Raw genomic sequence first — 21454 nt, forward strand, 5'->3', positions numbered from 1 at the left:
GCCCCCGTCCCGTCCGGTCGCCCACACACGGCAGAGTTCTCACCAAACAGCCAGGCGTCCAGAATTCGTGCGAGAGCGGCAGACAGGTGACCATGTTGTTGCAGACTTTCCCCTCCAACGCTCATCGTTGTTAACACGCCGTACATCCGTTACCAATGAGGTTAGACAGGTTTCACCTGCCGCACGACGGGGCAAGTATCAACTCGACTGCAGCAGGCCGCCATAGACACAGAGACTGTACCCTCTGGATATGCTGCGCTTTGTCTACAAGAACACACTCTGCAGGCTCGAATAGTTTGTGCAGAACGGAGGAGGTGATAAATTCATGGAAAGGTGATTTGAGGGCTCGAAGAATATCAGGAATCACAATGCAAATATCCAGCGAGCTATTAGAGGATGGTTTTAGGGTCTGACCTCATGAGTTGCATTGTTTTGATCTGTCTTTGTTGTGTTATTTCTTCCTGTTTGTTTATAAGAACAGATACAAAGAATGGGATGGTGTACAGTCTGATGTCATAACACACATTTTAGATTTGTGGAGGAGCTTTTATAGAAAGGTTTGTGCACTGCCAAGAAAGTCCTAGAAAACTCAAACAAACAATAAATCAAAATCACAATGAAAATACAAAAGATAAAAGTCGTTTCCCCAATGTGTTGTTAGCTACTTTAAAAAGGTCCAGTGTGTAACATTGAGGAAGATCTACTGGAATAGATGGAATAAAAGCATAGAAGGGACAAACACTCTCTGTAGTGTCTCCTTCTCGCTGTTAAAATATAGAAATAACAGCACATTCTCCGACTCCGTCTCAAAGATGTTCATGGTGTTACACTCGGTTACACACATTAGAAGTGACAGAAATAGACATGCAAAAAGAAGAAAGAGCAGTCCACTGTATCGGTCGAGCTCCAAATCCCTGACTCCTACACTTCCCATAATGCAACACGATAGTGTATTTCATTATTTCGAACCTCCCTGTCTGGTGAACGCCCATGCCATTAAAACTCCATGCCCCCAGTTTTCCAACACAGACTTTCCATCCAAGACCAACTCATAACAACCCTAATGACATTACTCTGGGCTTTAAAGTGCCCCTTTAAAAGACATCAGTGTTCACCAATGTGACTGAGCAAAACACAAGCAGGACTGAGAGAGAGTGCTGGTGAGGTTCGGTGTGTTTGTTTGACAGAAAACTGACTCAGTTACACAATATCACTTCAAGTTTGCTAACATCTACTGGTCATACCAGACCAAGTAAGGCTGTAGTGAGGATACTGAATGAGCAATGTATGTAAGAGGAACATTGTTTTATTTCTCTTTTCAAAAGTGAAATTGCGTCCCTTTAAAAGCACCTTTTCTGCAACAAATAACCAGGTTTAGGTGGCTCTACCCTCCACTCCATCCCTGGTTTAAATAGTTTAAAGAGTCAGCACACACTTTCACTAATGCACACACACATGCACATACCGTTTGTGTGTGAACACAAAGGCTGCTTCTCCTGTGCATTGCACATACACACAAACACACGCCACATGTCTCACTGAGTCACAGCTGAGTATAAATACACTAGGCTATGTAATTAGGGTTCCTCATAAAGTCAGAAGGCTGCGGCTGTTGGGGGGGGGTTCTCTTCTCTCTTTCTCCCTCTCTGTGGCTCAGACCAGGGTTCAGGGTTCTGGTGGAAACCACCCCTGCGGAGAGGAGACTGGATCGCCGTCGGGCACACGAGGAGGTCCGATTCTTCTCCAGGAGGGGAGAGATGTGAGAACAGACCACACCCGAGCGAACAAGGGAATCACAGACCGTCCGCCACCCCTAAGAGCAGCAGTTGGATCGTATTGTATCTCCGGTCTAAAGCCAGACAGGGGTTTAATATCTGAAAATACACAAGCGCTCCATTTCACAGTGGCAGCACTGAGTGGGGATTTCATATCACAGTTTTCACAATAACAGTTAGTTTTGGCAAGGAGGGAGCAGTGCCTAATTTGGAAACAAAAGGCCTCTGTCTGTCCAGCTCCCACTCTTTCTTTCTCCTTTTCATGAACCATGGAGGCATTTACACACCAAAAAAAAGAGGTGGATGAGCGTGAGGAGGCGGAGGAGGAGGGGAAAAAAAGAAAAAACTGAGAGGTTGACAAAAGAGAAAATGAACAAAAAGGCGTTGAGTTACAGTTTACATGGAGGACACACTTGAAGAGTTGTGACAATAGCACCCCTCCCAGCAGTGACCCGCACTGTCTACTGTTTAGCTGAAGCATGCCCGAGCAGGCAGGTAGACACACAGCCGCACATCCATCATCTGCATGTGGGCTTGATGTACATCACGGGGAGCATACCTCCCTTATCTGACATGGAATTATTAGAGTAAACACACCGCAGCCCGGAGACGACACAGACTTCATATTATATCATATTATTTCTTTTTTTAAATCATAACCTGGCAGCACAAAGCTCTTGAAGTCAGGAAATCAAAGGCCGACACGCGCTGCTAATCTCCGAGGAGCGATGCCTCGTTGCCTCCTGCGGCCTGATAACAAACAGTGGAAAAGTGAGAGGAGGGAGGGAGGGAGGGGAAGGCAGGATAGAGCGGAGCACGGTTGTCGGTGTAACGGGCAGATTAGTTTGGTGATATGTTTTAATCCCCTTAACACTCCTAACATGACTGCGGGCCAAAAGATTAACACACAGAGGCCTACCGCCACAGAGGTGTGAGGAGGAGGAATAAGCAGAGGTTTGACAGGAAATACACAGGAAAGAGAAGAATGAGGAGTTTCAGACTGCTGAATGAGCCTTTAGTCAGCGTCTTACAAACAAACCAGCCTGCAGACACGACCATGGGGTGTTTTCTCTAAACAAGGGCTGTGGCAATTCAGACAAAGTACAGAAAGGGTCAGTGGAGGACAGGCAGAAACTCCTGAAAAACTGACACAAGAAAGCCAAGAAAGAGCTTAAGGACTCCATTTATTCCCGAATCTGAAGCTCAGAAAGCCAAATAGGGGCTGAAGACTGGGCTCAGAGTGTGAATCCTGTCCCCTACTGGTGAGAGAAACACTCTCCAGACTCAACATGTGGCATCAGAGGTTTCCTGTGTCGAAGCAGCACCCACATGAATTTACTGTGTCATCACACTGTTGCTATAAATGAAAAAAAATAAGTGATGCAAACTGAACCACAAGATATGCATGATGCACAGCGGTGGTTTCCAGCCTCCCAGTGGGCTCGGGAGAATGAGTAAGGGGATCGGAGAGAATCAGAAACATTTTTTCTACAAAGAATTTGGTTCATTTTTGCTTTTTTTTAATTTTGTCACCATTAAACATTTTTTCTTGTGCAATAATAGACAGTTTTAGCCTTTAATGCCTGTAAAAAATTCAAAATAAACAATCTGTGAAGGGAAAAACACGTTTTTTTTGATATGATATTTGACATTTAATTACACTTTCAAAAACTCAATTCCACATTTTGTTCAGTCTTTACTGATGTTTGATAATCGCAGTTGGCACCCACTCATGTACAATGATGGAGTCGATATGTCCGTCTAGACAGACATTATCAGTAATCTGTTGGGGGGAAAAAAAAGTGAAAAAAGGGACGCAGCTGTTTTAAGCAGGTTAATTTTAACTTTAATCTCCAGTAAATCCCCGTTCCGCAGAACCTATGGGCCTATTTGGCTGCATTCAGAGTGTAGTTTCCACCCAGCAGCCACTAGAGGGCAGCTACAACCCAGAGTCTAACAGCAGATGGGTGGGGGGGGAAGCCCAGTGGGCAACTGGGACACAGGGGAAACAGAGCAAAAGGGTGTGGACTTATGCAGCCACATTCAACTGCTCCGCTTCTGCTGCAACGGCTGGCGGAGTGATGAGTGTGCAGGGTGATTAAGTTCAATAAATCAACCCACGAGCGAGTTATCTCTGCTCTTTGCAGTTACTAATGAATTACATCAGAGGGGTCGGGGGGGGGGGGGACCTGGAGATCAGAGGGGTCACACCTGTTGTGGACTTTCGAGGTGGAAACAGTTCCGGAGACGAGAGCAGGTGGACACGGAGACGAAATGTGCAAAGGTCAGCTACCTCATCAACCCACAGCTGAGGGGAGCAGGGTGGTCTCCCTCCCTCCCTCCCTCCGCCCCTCCCTCCCTGACTGATACAACAACAACAACAATGCAGAGACTACTCCTGCAGACCGGTGGATTAAAGCAGTGACAGCAGCCCACCTGACCCTGTGTTCCTCCTCAGGAAGCATTATGCATGCATTCTTTACACGCGCCTGTGTGTGTGTGTGTGTGTGTGTGTGTGTGTGTGTGTGTGTGTGTGTTACAGTGCAGGTCAGGCCATGTGAGTCCTATCAGCGGTGGAAACACTGGAACAAGAATTCAGTGTTAATTCACCTTCAGGTCATCCTCTCACTCACCCAAACACCACATGAAGATAATCAACAATGTGTTCCTAATTGCTTGATACGAATCACATATCAATTAACATTCATACTACTGCTCAAACAATTACTGCACGGCTGAATCAATTCTTCTTTTAATCCATGAAAATGTTAGATAAACCATCAAATGTCTTGTTTTGTCCGACCAACAGTGTAAAATCCAAAGATTTTCAGTTTACAATCACAGACGACTGAAGAAAAAAAAAACAGTGAATATTCAAACTTCAGAAGTTAAAACCAGAGAATTTAATCAACTTTCAGTGCAGATTAGTAGTCGGTTTAGATCATCAGCTGATTGTTTAAGTCTGTTATTCAGCAAAATAAATGTTTAATGAACTGATTGATTGAGTTGTTGAGATTCTAACTGATCTGACGATGTGCAGCGCGTCCGTATTGACTGAAGAGTTTAAACATTTATATTTGTGTAGGTGATCTAAGCAGCTTAGAAGTCACTAAAGCGGGCGACCGGGTGGGCTTTAAGAGGTTTTATTAATCCATAGAACTAGAATGGAGACCTGCGTTTATGTGTCAAAAAGGTGTAGCCACACCAGGCTGGTAAAGGGAACCTGCATCTAAAAAGTTTTACCGTAGTTGTAAACAATTTTAAACAATAATTTCTAAATCTTACAATCATTTAATGGTCTGGTCTGTAAAATATTTTTTAAAAAAATAGTCCAAGCTGACGTCTTTAAAAGTCTCTTTATGTCCAACAAACAGCAGAATTCAGTTTATAGTGATATAACAGAGAGAAATTCTCACTGTGGAAGCTGAAACCAGAAAATGTTGATTATGACAAATGATTCAAACAATCAGTTGATTTTCAGAATTGTTGCCAAATAACTTTCCAGTCCAGTTTGAACAGTCTGATCTGTTTCAGCTCTAAAAGACCATACAGGCCTCTATATAATGAAAATAATCAGTCCTAATTTATACGTGACCACATATACAATGTCTGTGTTGGCTCGAGTAAACTGCAAGCTCAGCAAAAAGACAAAAAAAAAAAAAATCCAGTTTTGAGATTAATAACACAAAAACCTTGTTGGCTGACTCAGGAGTGTGGATGTGTCCATCTGCCACAAGGGAACGTGGGATACATGAGTCAGCCAGCAAGCCAGCCAAGCATCTACGTAGGCAAAAAAAAGAAAAGATACAGAAGAGAGTGGGAACGAGAGCACAATAGGAGGGGCGGGGAGGTTTAACAGATGTTGGAAAGTGAACACCGGCAGGGGGAGAAAAAAACGAGGGCAGAGAGCGATCCAAAGCAGAAACGGGAGCGAGGAAGTCGGAGAGAGCAGATGGCGTTTTACACAGTGGAGCTGAGATACCAGTGACACATATTTACTCACAAATACACTCTAATTACCTCCCATACATCTTCCTCCTCGTTGTACCATCAGCGACGATCCAGGGCCAGACTGAAGGCTGAACGAGAACACACAATCACTACCGTGCTGCGTAGGTCACATTCAGCTGGATCTTGGTACGCTGATGAATTATTAAATGCTATTAGATGTGTATGCTAAAGAGGGGGGGGCGTCGCATATGAGCCTTTGACCTTGTTCCGTATAAGAGCAACATCTTATAGTCACGAGAGACTGGCGGGCCGTATTGTACGCGATCAGGACTGTGAGTGTGAGAGGCAGTGATACTGGTAGAGAGAACCACAGCTGGACGCACGCCCATTACCTTTCCCAGAGCAGTAAGTGGAGAGATGGTGCTCCACTTTAACCTATTTAGCAGGGAGTGTCTCCTCCAGCGGAGAGCCTTCTTTATGTTCAGGTCACGATCGAGACTCAAAGGAAGAGAAAGCTTCATGTTTTACCTCAGATGCTCTCTTTTTTCCCCCCCTTCCTACAGTTGCAACTATTGGTAATTTTACGTGTCTGGGTTTCAATGTATCTGCAACTAATACAATATTGATCGAGGTCGACTGGACGCTCAAAGTATTGATAAAACCAATATAGCAACATGTCTCTCCAGAAACAACACAAGATCTTGCTTTAGACAAGCTTCAGAGGAACTACCTCCTTTTACTTTAGTAAAAAAAAACCTGGTAGTTCCGGTGAAAACATCTCGGATGGATATCTCAAAACCTAAACTAATGCCAGACTGATACTGGATTTATGAGGCTGATACAAATGTTAAAACAAGACTAAGAGTCTACAGTAGGAATGTAAAGATACAAGAGAGACTAGATTCAAATCGGTGGATCAGAACTGAATCGTGGTATCACAAAGACTTCAGTTTCCCTTCATGTTTGCACAGTTTATATCCTACTTTAGAAATAAATAATAAGGTATGATGGAAATAGTTCTCCAGGTGTTTGGTCATGAACCAAAGGACTGGAGAGTTAAGGGATCAAACATTATTACAATCCAGTTAAATATCAACTTTGTGGTGGCACTGAAGGAAAAGAAGGATCATTAAGGGACCAACTTATGTACATTTTACAGCGGAAAAATATACGTCAGTTCTCTTTGGTGGAGAGACTACATAAAACACACGTCTCTGTACTGCAATCCTTTCAGCTGAAAGACACACTGATATTGATATATCAGCAATAAGCTAAAACCATCTGATGACAGCAGCTCTAACATTGTCTGCATGAAGAGATAAATGAGTGAAACACAACCCTTTTTTGGGTAAAGTCGTCTTTTCCAGTCACTCGGGCTTCTGACCAACGAATCCAGGTTGTTATGACTTCATTGTGACACCCACCTTCAACCTAATCACAGTCACCCATCACCTCCATGCTGACAGTTGCCTTGAGAACCAACAAGGTGCCTCTGTTCAAGCATGAGAAAAAACAAAAACCCTGCAGGGAGACAAGTTTGTCGGATTTTGTTCAGATCAGCTTTCACAGCTGATTCTTCTGAGTGTGAAGGTTCAGGACTTAAACCTCCTACGTTGCAAACCAGTCGGCTCCTTTTGGGCTCACCTGATACGTGTTTCAGTTGTACAACGTACAGGATGGAAATCAGAATAGAACGACCACAAAAGAGCGCCACAAAAACAATGGCGTGAGAGCTCAAAGATCGAGGTCATAAGGTCACTAAGAACGCTTAAAACAAATCTGTTCCAGTTAAAAGGTGCGATATCTTTTCACGCTGCGTTCAGTCGCCTAGCGTTGTCCTCATTGAGACAAACAACCGCTCTGCAACTGCCACATCGTGAGGCTGGCGGCTGGATTCTGTCAGGTGAACTCCCAGCTGTTGCTTCCTCTGGAGCAGATACATTTGTCTCCTGATGTGTGTGTATAGCATATATACAACATCGGGCCCAATGACGACATCTGGCAAAGAGCTAACCCTGCTCGTCTTGCACTGTACCCAACCCCCCTTGCCCTTCCCCTCCTCTCCCCTCCTCTGTACTGACCACAACCGCTGGGAGCAATCAAAGCGTCACGTCTGAGCTCCGCTGCAATAAGAGCCAACCCCCCTCTACCTCCTTCCTTTTTTTTTCTGCCTCTTCTTCTCTTTCTTTTCTGGTTGTTTTCAGGAGCAGGCAGAAAAACCACAGGGCTCCAGCAGGCCTCTCGACTCTCTCCACCACCCGCCCCCTTCGTCTACGTCTGGGGCGAAGGACAGCCATACTTGGAGCCCCCTCTTCTTGGCTGCTTCCCTCCCCCCTCTACAGGCCCAGATGTATATATTTAGCTCATCTTTGCCTCTGTGTAATTAACAGATGAAAATTATAACTTTGGGACTCGGAGATGACGTCGTCGTTCTCCTCGGCTAAAGATGGAGCTGGACCCGAGTGTGCATCTCAGCCTATGGGCCCAAAAACCGGGCAGCGGTCCAACATTTGGGGCGTGGTGGAGGCGATGCTGCTGAGCCAGGTTGGGGGGAGAAAAAAGAGGGAGAGAGAGAGAGCAGGACTGCAGAATGGAGTGTTTATTAGAGCGAGCAAGCGAGATGGCCTGCCTGCCTCCTCCTGGAGTTTCCATTTGAGGTCATCTGGTTTTTACATTCCTGCCATGCACCACCGCTCACACCGCGCTGAGGAAGTCCTCCATCGCTCCGTTCGCACAGGATCCTACAGTCCAGTGATTCCCAAAGTGGAGTCTGGGGGTTTGGAGAAGCCATTTAGGGAGCCCTCAGAGCAGCGGGGGGATAGTTTAATTTCATCAAAAATACTCCTAAATTAGGGTCCCACAGACAGAATGTAATCACCAGGGAATCCGTGTATTATGTCTGGGTACTGAGAATTGCTGGTACGTACAATGTGTTTGCAGATGTTCTCAAGCATGGACGCAGATCCCCTCCAGAGATATATTGAGACATAAAGACAAATGCTTGGAAACAATAATGTACTCTTTCTAAACTTCCACAGTATATGTATGTAAAGTTTTCCTGCTGGACACACGATGTCTCCGACCATTCTCAGTGTTTGTTCACCGGTGGCTCTGAGTTTCTTCATCTCCCCTGTATACGCTGCATACTGGACCGCTTTCAACATGGCAGCCAAACTTTTACATATTAGGGATAAAGAGTAAACTAAAATATGTTTCTGAAACATATATAGGCAATGCAGTAACAGAATCTTGGTTCGTATTTCATCAGCATTGGCTAGTTTTACAGTTTGATCTGAGTTTTGTGAGCCTGCTGGTTTGCGCAGGATATTCATGTGCAAAAAATTGAGTCGTGTTTATGTAAATTCAGATATGACAGTCAGTCAACTCCGTATCCGTCGACTTGACAACGGATCCAGTGTGTGCCATTAATGGTGTCTGCATTTGACCACCTTGGACCTCATTCTAAAAGGTAACAAAAACACAATGAGTCCTATATTCAGGTCATTTTACACTAATGAACACATCTATGAATGTTATATTCCATTTCTACCAACTGATCCTCCTAAATGAAGAAGATCAATGTCAAAACATCCTTCTAGTGTCAAACTCTGAACTTCACTGTGCAGAATGATGTAAACATCCGACTGTAAGAACAAGAAGGGGACTTTAATACAGCTCGACAAACTCACAGCATCTAAACTTTGAAGGATCCACTAAGATTTTTCCAATATTTCTCTGAGACCGTCCCGAATTCCAATCTGTTTTCCAAGCCCTCATGACTTTCTGCAGGCTCACACTGACCCCTTTAAGTGCTGACACAAACGTTGCCACTGGGCAAAAGGTATTCACACAACATAATCAATTAGTGCCTGGATTGTGAGGCTGACAAATCAAATCTTCTCTCCCCGGCAAATCACAATTTTCTCCAAGCGAGTCAAAGTCTAAAGCCCAAAGCAAAGCCGATCACGTGACACATGTAAAACGTATAAAGCGGGCTGATTTTCTCACACCGCGTGGACTGATAAAACCTGCCGATCCAGAGATTAAATCCAGAACGTTGCTGGCCTTTGAACCTCCCCCCCACCTCCTCCTCCTCCTCCTCTTAGTCATTCCCCAGCGACACAATCTGATGGTATACAGATACCGCCTGCCGTGTTTTGAATACAGCAGAATCGGCCCACGCCATCATTTCATCTGCCTGCTCCTTCCTGTTGACACACTGCAGACTGTAAAGAAGGACGTCTCCAGAGGACGGAGATGCTGCTGGTGTCTGTGTGCTCGCTGTTTTCCTGCTGATCCCAGAGGCACTGCCCTCTGTATGTTTATCATAATGATGAGATCCATATGCCAGACTGATGCTGATGCTGTTTTCTGTGTCTTTAGCCTCTGTCACTCTGCATTAGCGGCCTTTTAATGTGGGGACTCGGAGTCTGAGATTGTTGACCCCGCAGAAATAAACTGTCCTATGTGGTTTCATGACTTGGTTCACCCTAGAAAAAAAAAAGGTCATACCTCAGGGGATCATGGGTCCCGCTTGTCTCCCTGCTTTGGCAGCCCAGTGGGAAGACAGCAGAGGACTGTGACACACACATATGGTCTCATTCTGTTATTCAGATGAAAGACACATTGGCACTGCTCAGAGCAAAAGAGGAATGCTAACAGAAACATACTGTCCTGTTAGTTTTCATTCTGTAAACTGAGCGAACGGAGAAGAAAGGGGGGAGGCCACGCTAGAAACACGTCGAAACGAGCCTTTTATGGCACAAAACGAATAACTGCTGACATTTAGCTCAGAGAAAATCTTACTTAGTAAAACGTCTGATGGCTGCACATTCAGATACATCTCGAAAAAAAGAAAAAGAAAGCAACAACAGCAGCTCAAAAGCAGGAGTATCCTGAAAGGGAGATGACCAAAGAAGGTAACAGAGAGCAGACAGTAATTACTCAAAGTCACGGGGAGATGAGAGAACAAGAAAGCTGGAATTTTGAAAAAGCATAGAGGTAAAAAAAAAAAAAAAACCCATCAACAAGGATGGTGACACACAGAACAGGAGGGAGCAAAGAGAAAAGAGGAAGAGAACACTGCTCGACGTGTGCAGGGTCAGGGGATTTGCATGCGCGTAGTATTTCGGTTGAGGTGTTATTCAAGATAAGCGGTGAGTTTACCTCTTTGACAGCTCGCTTTTGAACAAACAAAAACCCACAAAATAGCCAGAGCCGCTACCTGTTTCTCTGCAATTAGCCACACATTAGCAATTATGCTGAAGACACACCAACACGTCACTTTGTAATAATGTGGAGTGAAGTGAGGCTTACTGCCATCAGACAACCCTTGATGCTGTGCAATGCAAATTGATCCGAAGCAGACCATGACAGCGACTGATACTGGATTACAGAGTGTTTATTTGTGTGTGTGTCCTGGCTGAAACCTGCAGCCGACACACACACACAACTCACAGAAGAGAAACTTAGTATTTTTAATTATTATTTGTTGTATAAATGATTCAAAATGTGTTAAGAAATCAGACTTTTCATGTGGTGATTTTATATAAACTATTTTCTCATTGAATTTACAGAAAATATGTTGTGTGGATATAAAATCACCTATATAAGGGCATGAGATTTTGGACATTGTACACTGTATATACTGCAGTTTGTACAACACAAAGCTGTGTATCTTTAAGCCCTGTGAAATCGATGTGACAACAATACAGCAAGCATTAACTCTGATCTATTGATACTATTGTAAAATGAACTTAATGTTTTAAATCAAATTGAGTCCTCATATCTGCGATGGCGGTTCAAGTTGCCCTGTGGATCCAGACAGCAAGTAATTCCCTCTAAAACCACAACTTGTTGCTTTTAAAGTGTCAGTTAATGAAATGAACAGGTTCTGGGGGTCTAGCTGTTTTCCTCTGATTCATGTCTTTATGCTATACGATAAGTTAATTGCTCTGGCTTTACGTACACATATGTGGCAAAAAAGCAAATAAACTTCTCGAAATGTCAAACTATTCCTTTAAAACTATAACCTCTGCACAAACCACTGGTACACACAAACCCCCCAAAAAAAAAAACCCAGCAGTATTATCCTTTAAGAGAATCTTAGTGAGCGTGCAAACAGGGGCGGTGTTGTGCTGGACCAGCTGGCATCAGGAAAACCACAGCGCTCTATCTCTTCCCAGCATCCACAGCTCCTCATTAGCTTCCAGATAATCTCTGTCCCATGATTTTGCCGGACTGTCAAAACAAGCTCCCCCTCCCACCTCCGAGGCTGCTTACAAATAGTGAGAAAGACATGACTGGTAAAAGTGTGTGTTGTGTGTGTGTTGGGTTGCTGCAGCACTGCGGCCGGGTTGTTTAGGAAGTAGAGATAGAGGTCAGTTCATCAGCTCGTATGCTGGCCGACTGCCATAAACAATATAAACACCCCGAGAGGAAGCTCCTGAAAAGTTGCGTCCAGCGTGCAAACATCATCTCACTGTCGCTCTCTGGCCGAGATACAAACACCAGAACATGCTGAGATTCTTCTACAACTAGCTCACTGCATGCTTAAATGTTTCCTCGCCAGTAACTTCACTGCATGACACAAATATTTGAACAGTTAACATCACAGAAAAAGTTCAGTGTGAGCACACTGTGAGTGGAGAATAAAGAAATAATGACAATAGATCTGGTTAATAAACTGTGGAATAGAGATGGGCAATAAGTCGATTCATTTGATTAACTTGAACTTAAGTTGACGCAAAAAACAGCTTAAACGTAAAATTGAGATTTAAAGGTCCGCTGTGTAGGAGGAGGAGAATCTACGGTGGCTGCAAAACACACAAAAAACATGAATTCCCCCATCTACAACCAGTGTTTGGTTTGTCCCTTCTGGGCTACCGGTGGTTAAACGTGGCGGACTCCAGAGTCTGCAGATAAAAACAGCTCATTCTCAGGTAACAAAAACACAACAATTCCTGTATTCAGTTGATTATACACTATTTCTGCTGATAGAGCCTCCTAAATGTTCCACACTGGACCTTTAAACTCCAGATGTTTTAATATACAGAGCTGCTAGGGACTGTAAAATGAGCCCCAATCCACTCAAGTCACTCATCTACGCAGAGCGTGTAGAAATATGTTCCCATATAAGAAGAAGGGGCCTCAGTGAAGACATTACAGATGCAGCAGTGTTTCACAATGTGAGAGATAGGGTGTCTTTAGTAGTGTGTTTTTATTAACATCCTAAATCGGCCGTGGTATTTTATTTTGAGGCCCCATCACCCGGCCCTGTATGAAAAACACACCACGGATGATGATTGCATTTAAAGGCGCGTGAAGATCAGTTCCCTCATGAGTATTCAGCCTGGAACAACAGTCGTATGTCTCCTGTCGTTCATCTTCTCTACCTCTCCACAATTTAATAGAAAAAGTCTACGTTGAGCTCAAACTAGGGCCTAAAAGTCAGGATTCCTCCACTTCTGTTGCTATAATTTTGACGATTCTGCTTTAATAACCAGTCAATTTTCAAGCAATAATGCCACCCAGACTCTCAGATGTGAGGATTTGCTGCTTTTCTTTTTAAAACTGCATGTCTTTGAGTTTTAGACTGATGAACACAAGAATGAATGTTTTTTTTTACCAGCTACTCAATATTTATTGGCTGGTTGCTGGTGCTAATTTTGTGCCCTACTTTACTCGTGCTTTAATAACCAGTCAATTTTCAAGCAGTAATGCCACCCAGACTCTCAGCTGTGAGGATTTGCTGCTCTTCTTTGTCACATTAGGATAGTAAAACTGAATATCTCTGGGTTGCACCTCAGGCTCAGTATGATTACTTTTATTTTATATTGAAAATGATTCATTCAGAAAACAACAGGCAGATTGATTGTATTTACATCATTTACAGTGTAACAAAGTACCTTGATTTATCAGGTATGTAAGTTAGAGTTATTTTATCTGGAAAGAGTTTCCATTTCCATTAAATTCATCACATCAGGATATTTTATGATTGTTCACTATATGCAATGACTGTGCCGTAACACATCACTCAGCACCGGTACGTCCAAGAACAGCATGTAAGTAAACACTCCCTCTCTACTCGTAGTTTACGAGAGCAGCGTGAACTCTGGCAGCTCTCCTGCAGGTTATGACAAGAGGACACGCTTTCTCTTCGCCTGTCTTCGCTCTCCAATTGCTTCATTGTGTTTTGGCTGTCACGCTGGCATCATTTTCCCCCCATGACTCATCGGGATTCAGTCTATTTTGTTATCTTCTGCCCTGCTTTTCCCTCCTTACCCCCTCCTTCCCTGTCTCTGTCTCTCCCACATTCCAGTGCAATCCCTGCTGTTTCGTTTAAAAAAAAAAACAAAAAGGCATCCACAGCTGACTGGAGCGAGACACAGTGCGCCATTCAGCTTTCTGCAAACATCCTTATCATCAGTGCAAAAATATGTAAACATGTCGAGGACGCACATTTGAAATCGAGACGTGAGAAAGACAAAACAAAACGCGGGATCCGACCCTCTGAAAGGAGATCAGTTAAACAGCGGCCCCTGCTTAACCCCCGTGGCCCCCCAGTTGCACGCAATGACAGGGGTTCCCTCCTGCCTCTTTAAGCTCTATACGTGGAGGCCAAGTGTGTGACGAGGGAGGCCCCTAACCTCTGAACCTTGACCCCGATTCAAACCCGGCCCTGCTGCCTTCAGGCCGATCCTGCAGACAGATTCAGACAGAGTCAAGTCTGCATTTCAGAACAAGACCCGAGCTGTTCTGCGTTCCTCTCGTCAACTTGAAGCCCCCTCGCGTACGGTACTTCACGACGGCCTCATATTTTTCCTGCACAGGAACAACAAGTCATCGGTGCAGCGTCTCTGCAGGCACAAACACAAAGAGGCCACTGACGCACGCCAGACCATCAACAGGCTGAATCTAATTAGCTCTCATCTGTTTCTGAGAGAGGCTTTGTTTCACACCAAACCTCCCAGAGCCTGCAAGTCAGACGCCACATGAAACCCATCAAGCTGGGAACACAAGAGGGGGACGAGTGCTCCCCGCACGAGGAGGAGCTGGCTGGGTACAAGATCTGATAGACCTGGAGACCCAAAGGCAGAATGACCTTTAGGGTGCCATCACGGTCAGTTTTAAGTGCCGCACCGATCTCTGGCCTCATCTTACTGTACATAAAAATAGTCCCAATCGGTTCTGTGAGGTCTACAGATCTTTAAATGTAGGAACAAGAACACGGTATCAGCAGATCAGGACTTAAGTTATCGGTGCAATCAGAGAAAATCCTCCCGGCATCCTTCTACTTTATCAACCACATTTGTGTGCCCTTCAAGAAACTCAATGTAATCTAGTAATGTGAACATTCCCTGTAAGCCTAAACAAAACGTATTAAACTCTTCAACCCACCAGGCACCTGGAAGAGCTGGCGTCAGCCCTTCTCTTTCTCTCCACTTTCCTGTCTCTCTGCAGCCTCTCCTGTCAAATAAAGGCAATAAAAAGCCCCAAAAATGATGTACTAGAATATAGCATTTGACAGAGCCATAAAACCACAGAGTCTAGTAAACATCATAACTTCAATAAGGAGTTGGAACAAGCTGAAGGTGATTTTTTTCCAACCTTAAAGCTACTTAGGAAGGAATAAGAGGGAAAAACTGGATTCCAAGTGGTTAAATGTCCAGTGTGTAACATTTATAAGGATCTGTTGGCAGGAATGGAATATAATATTCATGTGTTCATAAGTGTATGATCACCTAGATATAGGAATTGTTGTGTTTTTGTTACATTAGAATGAGACGTTGTTATCTACAGACGCCGCTGGTTGCCTTCAATTGAGTCCACCATGTTTCTACAGGAGCCCAGAGGGGACAAACCAAACACTGGCTGTAGATATAGAGTTTAATGGCCACCAGTTTCTCCTACACACTTCCCACCCGTTCTCATTCCCAGGTCGCCAGACGTCAGTGGTGTTCTGTTCTGCTGGATGTCACTAACTCCTACACACAATATGAAATATATATCTGAACTTTTAAATAAGCAATTCAAATTAATAATCAACAGAACCATCATAAATGTAGTTTTACATGCAATAATTTACATGCAAGTACTCAGAGAGACAGACTGACTGACTGACTGACTGACTAACAGGGGATCAATAAAGAGCCATTAGCAACAGAAACACGCCTGCTTTGCAGAGCTGCACTACAGCGGCCGCTCCCCTCTCACCACAGTAAACAAGGTCAATGATGACTGATGTCCTTCGCCCACCTAAACACTCACTGCACAATATTTGCACAGCATCAAGGACTACCTCATGCAAATACAAGCGGAGAAGGCCAAATCAGAGGAGCTCACTTTATAGCCTTAACTTTAAAACAGGACGTGTGTGTGTGTGTGTGTGTGTGTGACCATGTTTCATGCACCTGCACACAGATTATGAGTTGTGTGTGTGTGTGTGTGTGTGTGTGTGTGTGTGTGTGTGTAACTCTGACCCTTTAAGTGTGATGTAAACATGCTGGAGTGCCTGTATTTGTGAACACCTGTGCTGGGCTGTGTGTGTGTGTGTGTGTGTGTGTGTGTGTGTGTGTGTGTGTGTGTGTGTGTGTGTGTGTGATTAAAGGTTAATGATTGTGGATGTGAGGCGTGAGCGGCGTCGCAGCTGTCGTCTCAGGGCCCCCGGAGTCGAGGAATGCAGCAGGGGTGACGGCGTCGAGGCGGGAGGGTGGAGGTGTTAAGGTGTGAGAGGCGTTTGAATGGCGTTAACGGACTGGTGCAGGGCACTCTGTAACACACACTTTACTGTCTTGCTCTCTCTGTGTAGCTCATACAGTAAAAGACAGTATGTGGTCCAAAAACCAATCACCTTCAGCCTGGAGAAATTAAAACTTTATGCTGATACTGTTTGTTTTTCCCCTGTCCCACATTGTAATGTACAACAGAAGTGGAGAAGTTACTCACACCTGGCTGGAATAACAGTGAAAGCAGTGGTGGGACAGCTTTTGGTGACAACTTAGAAAGTCTTACTGGCTTTTTGTGAAGTTTCCCCAACTTAAAATTTGGCAAAAAACATGCTCCATGGTTGCAGCATGAGTAACTTTTGTTGACTTCTGACTCACTTTCTCTTTGTGCAAAAGGCTACACAATAATATCTTGTATACTGAATGTGCAGTATGAAGAACTGTGCAAAGATTATGTGTATTTATAGTATTAGTACTCTGTGTCTGCTTGAAACTCCTAGCTCACAGGCTGTATATGTCTGCGAGATGAGACTGACTTTCTGCTTCTCAGGTTGTTTTCTTGAATCATTTTTACAGGTCAAATTCAGTAATTCACATTAAAAAACCCCCAAAATTAGAGAAAATGTTTTAAAAAAGCACAATATTTGGTTGCAGAGAGTTTTTTTTTCTGTTTTTCTATCCTGCAAAACTCCCCATAACCACTCAGATTCTTCTCAGGTTCTTCCCCCCCAGAAACCACTGGTATAAAGCATCCAGTATTTACAGTGAAACTGGGATAAACTGTACAAAGATGGAAGAAAATGAAAGAATGTGACAGTTTCACATAAATTCCCAGCATTGCAGAAGTCTCTGTGCTATGTGCTCACTGAAACCATCTGCTAATGATCACAGGAATGCTTCTCCTCCGCAGCATCACGCAGCTGCTTTTAGTTAACGTTGCTGTGGCCGCGAACTGATCCTGGACCTGCTGACTGGACGGGCCTCCGTGGTCCGGCGGTTTGCAACCTTTCTTAGGTGGCTGTCCGGCGATCAGCTGGATCCAGGGAGGCGTTCGGAGGCGTTCGGAGGCGTTCGGAGCCTTTCGTCTGAAGGCTCGACTGTTACAAATGATCCTGAGGAGGCTGCTACAGGCTGGGCCTCTGGGGGTGGACACGAGTGTTAAAGACAGCTCTCTCTTATCATCGAGTGACGTCTGGGCACAATCAGTCAGGATAGTGCCGCAGTGTATCAGAGAACAAACAGACACGTAAAGCGGGGGCTTTAACATCGACCGGCTCGGCTCAAGACTTTCATAAAAGCGCTCTCATGTTTCCCATCATCAATATACTCCAGCATCACGTGGCACAATGCAGCATTAGAACATCAGGGCCCGCCGCTCGTCCTGCCCTCTGCCCCGCCCTGCCGTCCAGCGCCTCTATTGATCTCACCCATAAACCCTGCACTGCTACATAAGAGCAGCCCCCCCTCACCTGCTAACAACATTAGACCAGTCCCACTGGACATCATCATAGCTGCTCCCATCAAAACGCTCTCATCCTCTCTGATCTCCGACGCTACAACAGACACACAAAGGCTGATTTACTCTTGACAAATTAAACATTTAATCAGGTTACAGGGTCATTTCTGCGTCTCGTGGTTGGGTCTTTATCACAGATCAGAGAAAAGGGAAGAAAGGAAAAGACAGTGCAGGTTATTTATCTGCGTTCTCGGACGCATTCAGCTCCACGTGAAGAGGATCATTTGTCGTATTGTACGATATCGTAGCCATCACTAAAAGCCTCTCTTCTCCACAGAACATGTGTGAAAACATGCAGCCAGGCTAAATAAGAGCTGGGTGTTGGCTGAGACATGCAGGGGGTCACAGGTCAGGTATGAAAAAGGTCGAGGTTGAGGTCTTATGTAAAAAGAGACATACGCTAACGGTTAAGGGAGAGGATATCAGAGACTTTGAAAGCAGCTTTATGAGGTCTACATGTTCATTAAGGCAACAGTTGTTACTACAAAGTGTTTTTACTGCGTCTGATTGAGAGAATTCGTACAAGAAGAGAGGGTTCAATAGAGAGAGAAAGCACGACCACAGAGGAGGGAAACGTTATCCTGCCGCTGGAGGGAATAAAACTCAACCACCACAGATAAAAAGAGAATTAAAATACACACAAAAAAAATGCCGCATCAGATTCAAGCAGAGGAGTACGGAGCAGAGGAAATATCTCAGCAACCTTCCTCCTCCTCCTCCTCCTCACAACCACATCACACACACACACAGCCAGGATACCAAACCATATGCCTCCTCCAGCAGGCAGACCACCGCCCAGAGTGACATATCTAAACTCATGACTTCACTATGACACACACATTGAACAGGAACACATTCCTGGAGTCAGACCAGCAAAAAAAATATATATAAAACTGTTCAATAAAAAGGATCAATGCAGCTGATTATTGGGGTGTAAACCTGTTGTCAGTGTGTGTTATGAAAGAGAGGCTGAAGTCTTGTGATGCTCATTGACTTAAGGTCACACTTTTCCCATCTTTTTTCATTCACTGTTAGATCACAATCTGATTTCACACACAGCAAAACGCCAATTAACTCACTTATATGTCTTTATTGGTAATTCAAATATATTCAAATAAAAGCACTGGTGAGGAGGCTCTCCTGCTCGGGACGTCCTGCCTCGGTTTGTCCGCCTCCTGGTGCAGAGAGAGGCGGACAAAAGGAAAAAAGAAACAACCCCCCCCCCAGTTAAACGCGAGACTCCGGATCAGTTTAGTTAAATTTCACCATGTTTTCTCCCACAAAAGTAAAAAAAAACACACTGATCAAAAACAGTTCCACCACAGCACGTTGGTGTGAGTGTGTGTGTACAGTCTCTATGTAAAACTAGTGTTAATCCTCTTAGGAAATCACGCTCTCTGACCACAGCGCCCACACACACACACACACACACACACACACACACACAATAAAAGCCCCTTAGGTTATCAATACAATGGGGATCGATGAAGGCAGCTGCTGGGTACTTACATGGTTCTCAGAGTAGGGTGGTATTCCAACAAGGCAAAAAGCAACTCCATTCATTGGAGGGCAGAAACAGTTTTGCCCTGCAACAGAGAGAGAGAGGCTGGTCGGCTGCAGGAGCGGCAGCAGAGAGGAGCTGAGAGAGCCACCGAGAGTCCGGGCAAACTTTTATCTCCAGCTCTGATTTCCTTCCTTTACAAAAAAAAAAAAAAAAAAAAAAAAAGTCCTCTCTGTGTTCCCGTTGTTTTCAGTGCGCTTCCCTCCTCCTCCTCCTCTTCCTCTTCTTCTTCTTCCTCCTCTATTTCTGCTGCTACTTCTTCCGCCAGACCGCATCAGTTGTACAGAAACTAAATCCCTCTGCCTGGAAACTGACTGCGGCCGGAAGTCAGGAGGCCCCGGCCTTCAAAGTAAAGTTTGTTTGTTTTTTTTGGTTTGATTATTTCATGAGTGAGTGTGTGCAGTCAGAAAAGGCACATCCGAGTGTTTTATTTATGTATAACTATATATAAAGTCTAAATGCGTAAGAATTAACACATAAGTTGTTTTTTAATGTTAATATCTGGTTAAAGGTGGAGCTAATTCAACAGTTATTACATTTACTTTATAGCAATGCATCATAATGTACATCCTATTTTTTTATTTTAACTAAAAGAAGTAACTTCAGCTGTCTGAAATGTAGTGGAGTATAATAGAAATACTTGAGTTCAGTACTTAACTGCAGATAAACAATGAATGGAGAACTTGTTTCTTATATGTTTAGGTGAGTGTTTACACTTAGATAAATAAAAAAGGCTGTATATTATTATTATTGTTATATTATATTAAGGTTTTTGTGGGGAAAGGTTTTCAATTAGGGATGCATGATATGGATTTTTTTCGTCTGATACGATAACCAATAATGATCTGCTTCTCATGGCCGATATCAATAAAATAAAAATCAATTACACTCCTGAGGGTCAAAAAGGGTAACATATAGGCTAGTGATCAAAGATGGATTATTTAATAAATCCTATTAATTGTTTTGCATAATAATTCAAAATTGTTATCTTTATTATGTAACAATAATTTGTAGCTGCTAACTTTAAAGGATAATTCATAATAAAATATCTTTATAGAACTTGATCTGTGCTTTTATGGTGGACATCCTCCCCGGAATCACTACATCTGCACTGTGGTTAACTTGACTCTCTGGGAATTGAAGGCAGGAAAATTAGAGGAGGGCTCGTTGGGTAAATCTGTGCGCTCCGCCCTGCACGACCCGCAGCGTGCGGGCTCCCTCTGGCTGTGCCAAAACATCCGTGTGCAAGATGGGAGGGGTGACTGATGCCACCATGACAGTGAGTAAAAGGCTATAAAAAGCTATATATAAAAATATATTTAAAAATAAATAAATAAATATATAAATATATATATATATATGTATGAACAAATTCTGTAAATAAATATACAATTATTAGCAATTTATTAATGCATGTAGGACACATTAATTAAGTTTAACCAGCAAATCTGGCACCTGATGAGCTGACAGTAAGTATTTGCATCCACTATCAAAGTTAGTGTGATAATAAGTTCTGTATTCAAAACTACAGTTTTCAGTAAAATGTACTTTAAATATGAAAAGTGTGCAGGCAAAATGTTATCTGAGTGTTAGTGTATGTATATATGAGCCTAACATTGAATAATAATTACTGAAGAATTAACACAAAGGCAGATTTTAATGTTATATCTGGTTAAGGTGGAGCTATTTTTATATACTTCTGGTTAATTACATTTACTGTATAACAATGCGTCATAATTTATATCCTCATTATGTTTTTAAGACATTTTCACTTGAAAAGTTACGAGTAAAAAGTAGAAGATTTCACTCTGAAATGTAGTGGAATAGAAGAATAAAGTAATATAAAGTGGAAATACTTGAACTTAAGTAAAGTACGTGAGTAAATGCACCTAGGGTACATTCAAACATCTCAACAATTACACGA

General features: G+C 43.5%; 1 protein-coding gene across 3 annotated transcripts in view; it reads right to left on the reverse strand.

Annotated features, from left to right (window-relative positions):
* Positions 1 to 21454, reverse strand: part of arhgap23a (Rho GTPase activating protein 23a) — a 69026-nt gene that overhangs the window by 35193 nt on the left and 12379 nt on the right. The window contains exon 1 of one of the 3 annotated variants that reach the window (XM_051387866.1): positions 19479 to 19796. The exons of 1 other annotated variant lie outside the window; for it this stretch is intronic. In XM_051387866.1, the coding sequence (XP_051243826.1) occupies positions 19479 to 19532 (54 nt within the window). In that variant the 5' untranslated portion in view covers positions 19533 to 19796. Of the gene's footprint in view, positions 1 to 43; positions 139 to 19478; positions 19797 to 21454 lie in introns of those variants that run through there. One more of the 3 variants, XM_051387867.1, reaches the window with a different exon arrangement.

This window comes from Dicentrarchus labrax, unplaced genomic scaffold, assembly GCF_905237075.1.
Source record: "Dicentrarchus labrax unplaced genomic scaffold, dlabrax2021, whole genome shotgun sequence".
Taxonomy (NCBI): domain Eukaryota; kingdom Metazoa; phylum Chordata; class Actinopteri; family Moronidae; genus Dicentrarchus; species Dicentrarchus labrax.